General features: G+C 40.0%; 1 protein-coding gene across 3 annotated transcripts in view; it reads left to right on the top strand.

Annotated features, from left to right (window-relative positions):
- Window positions 1-1,329: 1,329 nt before the first annotated feature.
- LOC101860768 (DNA-binding protein HEXBP) overlaps window positions 1,330-7,013 on the top strand; it is a 13,911-nt gene continuing 8,227 nt past the window's right edge. For 2 of the 3 annotated variants that reach the window (XM_005107604.2, XM_005107605.3), the window contains exons 1-3: window positions 1,350-1,458; window positions 5,693-5,847; window positions 6,232-6,357. In XM_005107604.2, coding sequence (XP_005107661.1) covers window positions 5,706-5,847; window positions 6,232-6,357 — 268 coding nt within the window. In that variant the 5' untranslated portion in view covers window positions 1,350-1,458; window positions 5,693-5,705. Of the gene's footprint in view, window positions 1,459-5,692; window positions 5,848-6,231; window positions 6,358-7,013 lie in introns of all 3 variants that reach the window. The other variant, XM_013087645.2, reaches the window with a different exon arrangement.

The following is a 7,013-nucleotide window of genomic DNA, read 5'->3' as shown; positions in this document are numbered from 1 at the left end:
TATATATATATATCCTTAAAAAGGAATCAACGTGCTATGTTAACTGCGAAGTAGAATGACCTTTAAATAAATTGAGATCTCTATTCCGAACGCAAACATTCTCGTTGGAGGGAACATTGGCTATTATTTTGTAAACAAAGGATGCCTTGATTGAGAATCCACTAAAACAGCAAGTTAAAACGAACATTCTCCATGCGTCAAAAATAGACTAAACGCGCTCGAGCACACACACGCGCTCTCTCTCTCTCTCTCTCTCTCTCTCTCTCTCTCTCTCTCTCTCTCTCTCACACACACACACACACACATACACACACACAAAAGAGCGCGCGCGCGCAAAGAATTGTTACTAATAAAAATAAAAGAGTTGCTTAACCTGGGTACTGGGAACTTTGAACTTAATGAACTTTGGTTGGATGTGACCCTCTAACAACAGAAATGCATACTAAATACCGAGATTTTTTAAGTACAACTTTTTGGCCATGTGACTTGTTTTTTTCTTCAATATAAACAGATTATATAAATAATTAATAATAACATACCAAAAAAAAGAAGTTTTATTAAAATCAAGAGAATATTTTTGTTTATTCTCCCATTTTAGGCTCTGTCAATTTTCATCATATGTACATCCTCATTGGTTGTTTTCGGGTTATAAAATGGACATCGAACCGTGTGCAAAACATTGCCTCTCTAAGAGTTCAGTTGTAGGCCCTATTTGCCTTGGTTTGCCAGTTGCCAGTTTTGGATAGGGCATGGATCTATCGTAAAATGTATAGCTAATCGCTATTCGATTTTTAGGCCAAATTAGATCAAGATCATTTGCTTGATTTGAATTTAATTGCATACGAAGCCATGAATAAAAGTATATCATCATCAAAGAATGAACACTTTCGAGTATTCTGATAAAGATTTACTTCCTGCTTGCATAAACAATGAATAAAAAACGGCTGTGCTCTTGGAACAGTTATTGTAATTTTTACATTGATTGAAATACTTAAAACTAAGACTTGTTATAAAGGAAAGAGTATGAGTTCTATTGATGTCTCATGCTTATCCTTCTTGCTGATTACACTGGCGCTGGCGGGGTGGGTCGGGGACGGAGGATAGGCCTTCGAGTCTTTGATGACCTGCAGATAGATCTAGATCTAGATCTAGAAGTCAGTTCCTTCTATGCACTGCATCGTGTCGGAATTTCATTAATATTTCGAGCCATGGGAAACCCAATTACAATTTACAGAGGTTCTCTAATATAGATCGTGTTTGTAGTAAATTTCATTTCCATGTCCAAGGATACATCAAAGGGCTGACCGTAAAGTACGAAATAATATCCACATACTTATTAAGCAAAATCTGGCAACCACTGTGAAACAAAATTTATCAACGAAGCCGTGTGCAAACTAAACATACTGAAAACAAGCGTGGTAGGATACTGCGAGACGGGTCGGTTGTGAAATTAGGAGGGTAAGTTGAAATTGAAAGACTATGTGACAAAATTACATGTGTTTGATGAGGTATATGTCTGCGGTAAGCTCAGGATGATTGATCATTATGGTCACCCTATACTACCTGTTCGGACCTCATAGTTAACTGGTTCCTAAGGAAAATGCGCATTAGTCTTGCCTAACATTGAATGCCGAATTTTCTGTCATATTCTTAATATCATAGATTCAGTCCAGATCATTCTCTTGTCTAGGTTCAGGTAGGTCTAGATTCTACTAAAGATCCAGGCTGTTTCAGAAACAAACATGGGTTCACGCAGGTTGTACCCGTTGTAGGCCTTGTTTTGGTTTCAGTCACGGACTCTGACACTACTTGGAAGTTGACAGTAGGCCTACATGGGTTTTTTTTGCATTCTCATTGATAACGTTGAGGTGAGCCGGACATTTTGGTCTGTCTAGATATCTACGCACATGTGATTTTGTCAAAGCAAGGCCTTGTGTTGTGAGGTAGATATCTAGTCGGGGCAGGGCGGGGGTGTCAATACTAATTAGTAATTAGATCTAGATCTAGATCTAGATCTAGATCAATGCCAATGTTGTAAGGTAAGAAGATTCAAGAGTAGCCTCCTTTTTGACATTTTTGTAACTTTCACTTCTTTCAGTTGATGTTGCTGTTGAAAGTGAATGCTGATTTTAAGATGGTGGGATAGGTAGATTCTAATCTGGTTTTGGCCCCCTAGGAATAGATTCTAGGACATGCCGTTAAATGTAGAAAAGACGCATCTTTCTGATTGGCTGCTAATCTTAGTAACTGTGATGTCATCACTTCCTGGGATACCCAAATTGAAGGCCACCTCTATTCTCACCCCGGGTGAGAATAGCGCAGGCGAGTCTTTTGGCTATTCTCACCCGGTGTGCGTTCACCATTATAGCCTAGATCTAGATCTAGATCTAGATCTAGGCCAACCAATTTTGCGTTCACCCTAAACCACAGAATTCTACACTGTGATAACAGAAAAATTGTAGAATTCTGTGCCATGAACAAACATAAAAGCGTACAACTTTGTCTGTGGGCAGTGGAGAGAGAGAGAGGAGTAGCGCGAGAACTTCCGGGCAAAACAAAATGGCGACCCGCGTAGTTCGGCTTGATTCGAAAAGTTAAATAGCCATAGCATCTTTGTAGACGACCAAATTAATTTACTTTTTTGTGTTTTAACATCATTTTTAAACTTTGTTTTGGTCAATTTGATCGTCCACACCGATAGACAGTATTCAGAGAGAGAGAACAGGGGAGGAGTAGATCTTGCGAGAATTTCCGGGCAAAACAAAATGGCGACTCCTGTAGTTCGGCTCGATACTCGATTCGAAAAGTGAAATAGCCATGGTATCTTTGTTGTCGATAAAATTAGCTTACTTTTGTGCTATAACGTAGCCTAATCTTTTTTTGCCTTTATCCATTTTCATTTGATCATCCACATCGATAGAAAGTATTCCGAAATTAGGAAAAACAGGTCTTGCTTCACACCGGGTGAGAATAGCCTACGATGGCAAGTCTCACCCGGGGTGAGAGGTCGACTGTATTTGTGTTTTCACCCCGGGTGAGAATAGCCACTTCCCAAATGGAATGACGCGTTTTCGGTAACATTTCTGATTTCCTAGATTCTAGATATAGGATCTAGATATCTAGATCTAGTTATCTAGATCTTGATCTAACAACCCCCCCCCCTCCTGAATTTTTAATCACTAATATATTTTTAAAAAACCAACAACTTCAAAGCAGCTCTACAAATTATAATTTATGGGACTGTTGATCAGTCGGGAGGAGGAGAAGAGCAAAAAAAACCTGTACGCGACCGGGATCGAACCGCTCCAAAAATCAATGCACAACTTCAAACGCAGACGCACTGTTTATTCAGCCATCAGAACTTCCGAGGGAGAGGTGCAGAAAGCATAGAACATAGACACTTCCATCTTTGGTGCCGTGCGGTTGGCTATACTTAGAGTTACGTGATCGGAGGGGTATCCTATTCTGACATCAAACAAGATGGGCGCCTTACATACTTTACGTCTTTCTACGTTTAATCGCATGTGATCCTAGGCCTAGATATAATAGCCTAATAATAGGGTCGAGAATCTAGATTAGATCTAGATATCTAGATATTCTCACTGATGTCACTAGATATAATAGCCTAATAATAGGGTCGAGAATCTAGATTAGATCTAGATCTAGATATCTAGATATTCTCACTGATGTCACTATAAATGACCCCCCAAAAAAGGGGGGAAAAAAAAGAAAACTCGCGTCCTCCGGTTTCTAGCCATCATTGTGACCGGTCAGTGAACCTGTGAGAGTTTGTGAGTAGCCTACGGCGTGAGTAAAGGGCCGGCCGGTGGTTGTTGGGAAAAGCCTAATCAAAGTTCATTCAAAGTAGGAGTGTTGCAGTGCGTTGGGATTGAAGGGAGGTGTTTGACGCAATAATAAAGTCTACGACGCTGTGCAAAAAACTGATGCTAAAATAAAAACGATAAATGGAAGTGGTTTTGACATTCGACAATTGAGAGCGTAAATGAGGGAACAGGCTTGATGATTTTATCTTCAAGGTTGGTTTTCCCGGATTTGTTGGGTCGAAGTGTATACAGACCCGGTAACCGGGAACTAAGTCACGAAGTATACAGACCCGGTAGGGGAACTCTTTTGTGATTTCGGAAAGTTTCAGCGCCCAGACCTGGTAGTGTGTGTGTGTCGTGTATGAGAGAGAGAGATCAGGGGGAAGTGCTATGCTAGCAAAATGTATGACATACCCCAGTTGGCAGGAGGGAACGAGAGAAAGATAGAGTGGGAAATAGGTGGGGAGAAAGAAAGACAGACAAAACAAAGAAAAAGAGAATGTGAGCAATACACAGAGACAGAGGAGTGAGAGAGAGACAGGCAGAGAAATAGAGAGGGTGACAGCTCGATTGAAATTATGACATGTTCTTTTCTTCAAATTGTGATTCCTCCCAACTCCAAAACGGAGGAAAAGCGATTGTTCATCGGAAAGACATCCGCAATCTTCATTTAGATCTAGATCTAGGCTAGCCTCGAAACTGGATCAATGATTTATGTCTGTCTAGATCTAGACCTAGGCCATAGATGTAGAAGAACCTGGGTCCACCCTGAGCCAAGAGGGCGCTGAAACTTTCCGAAATCACAAAAGAGTTCCCCTACCGGGTCTGTATACTTTGTGACTTTGTTCCCGGTTACCGGGTCTGTATACACTACCTTGTCGGATTTGTCAGTGATGACAAATTGAATAGTGGCAATGAGGAAATGCCATTTTCAACCCTCGGAAAGCTCTATGTTGGATGCCTAGATGCATCATGATAGCTTGTTGCTGATTAAATACTGGTACTGGGATTTAGCATTTTGAAAAAAATCCACTCTTTAGTCCATGATGCAGTGATTCACTGATTGCCAGGTTTTCAGCATCACTTTGCACGCTCTCAGTCCTTCCAGCTCCGGCTCTCGGTACACGCTCTTATTTTCACTTTTTGCTCTGCCATGACTGCCGTGAGCCTAACTATAAAGTTTACATATATAAGTTTTGTTGAAGTTCGTATAAATTAACCTATACTTTTGGTGTCGGGAACACTTTAGTATCGTGTACACCGAAAACTATATGGAGTTTGAATTTCAACGCCGAGATGGTAATAGATCTATCTATCCTCTATAGTGTGCTCAAATTTGAACGTTCTGTGTCAAGTAGTTGTTTAGACTCGATCATAAATGCAGGACTACCCCCCTATCCAAAGCGGCTTCGCACGGAGACCGGCCATTTTTCCCTCACTCTCGCGGCAAATGTATGACCTACAAATCCCCGCATGACTATTCCGGGCCCGTTCATTGGTCACTTGAAATAGGGCAATGGCGGGCGCGCGCATCCGGTTGTTTTTCTCTCTATCCCCCTGTAGCATCACAGTGGGGGGATTTTCTTACAGAATCTGCTACTGCGTGACTGCGTGGTCCATTTTGTAGGAGTATTTTCCTATATGTGGGTCATCCATATTTTGCCGACCGTTACAACCCCATAACTTTTTAATTTATGAACCGATTCTTAAAATTCAAGAAGCATAATTCTTAGAATTGAAAATTCTTTCTTAGGTACCAAATAAAAAAGGGCTAAAGTGAAAATTTAAATTTTCATTGGCATTTGCTACTTTGTGTTTGTGAAATATTTATGGATTGAAAGTACTTATTATTCCATTCTTTTTCTCAGAGTTGTCTTGAGAATGAGCGGTGGAGATTGTTACAAGTGTGGAAGGCCGGGTCATTGGGCCAGGGATTGTCGCAATGGAATTGGTGGTGGAGGTGGCTTTGGGAGGGATCGTGGTGGTCCCATGAGAATGGACTTCCGCAACGGAAGACCTGGAGGTAATGACTTTAATAAATTGTATTAAATTAGGTATTTTACTGTCATGCCTTGTGTTCAGTATTGTAAAGAACTTTTTTTATTGTTAATTTTTATTCATTCGACGCAAATGTGAGGCTAGTTGACAAAAGCCCAATGGAAATAGATACATCAAATTTTTTGGTCGAGCTTGTACAATTTATTTTAAGAAATTTAAAGGTCAATGTTATTTGTTTCTATGATAGGTGGAGTAAATTCAACTAATTTCTGCCCAGTATGTTTAAAATTAGATTAATGTAGTTTTTAAGAAAGAATGTTTAAAATTTTGCAATGTTTGAACCTGCCTCACAAGCCACTTGGAAATTTTAATTGAATATAACCTTGGTTTTTTTTTGTCCCATCCGCAGATAAATGCTACAAATGCAACAGAGCAGGTCACTTCGCGAGAGAGTGTCGAATGGACCAGGACCGCTGTTACAAATGCAACAAACTTGGGCACATTGCGAAAGAATGTGATAAGGATATTGACTCGGGTAAGTTGGAAATAACCTGGTTTCGTGCTAATATGAAGCTGGGAATGAGGAATCAGTGTTACTCAGGTAGGACAATTGCCGCGATAGCAAATTGTAAAAAGAATAATGAATAGGGTTTTTTTGGGAATTGGATTTTAGAAGCAAAGTTTGGTAGTCTTTCTTTCTGAAAATGGCATTTTATAATTAGTGTTCTTATACTTTTTATACAGTGATAAGCTCTTGACAATGCCCTAAATATTTAAAGGATTGAGGCTTCAACTATGTTGGTGTCTGGAGACGAGGGAATTGATTTTAAGAAATACAGATTTTTTTACATGACAGCCATAAGAATGGAGGCGAACGATAATTTGAAATTGAATTTTAATTTTTATTGGTTGCTTTCCAATTTGCCTCATTTTGTTTTACAAGTGATCATGGAAGATGTTCTCAGAAATTATTGGCCGTTAAGTTACCTCAATGTCCTTAACAGCTGAAGTATGCTGCTTTGAATGAGAGCGCGTGCGCTCACAAGCACGCACTCTCACTCATGTGCTTTCCCACAAGTAACGAGTGGGATAAAAAGATTGACTGAATAAAACACAACAAAAGTTTTCTGGGTTCTTTCATTTAGAGGAGGTTGGATGGGTCACCTTGCATTCCATTGCAATATGGGGGGG

Source organism: Aplysia californica, unplaced genomic scaffold (genome assembly GCF_000002075.1).
Source record: "Aplysia californica isolate F4 #8 unplaced genomic scaffold, AplCal3.0 scaffold00615, whole genome shotgun sequence".
Classification (NCBI taxonomy): domain Eukaryota; kingdom Metazoa; phylum Mollusca; class Gastropoda; order Aplysiida; family Aplysiidae; genus Aplysia; species Aplysia californica.
Note: the sequence above shows the minus strand (reverse complement) of the source record. Positions and strands in the feature narration are given on the sequence as shown.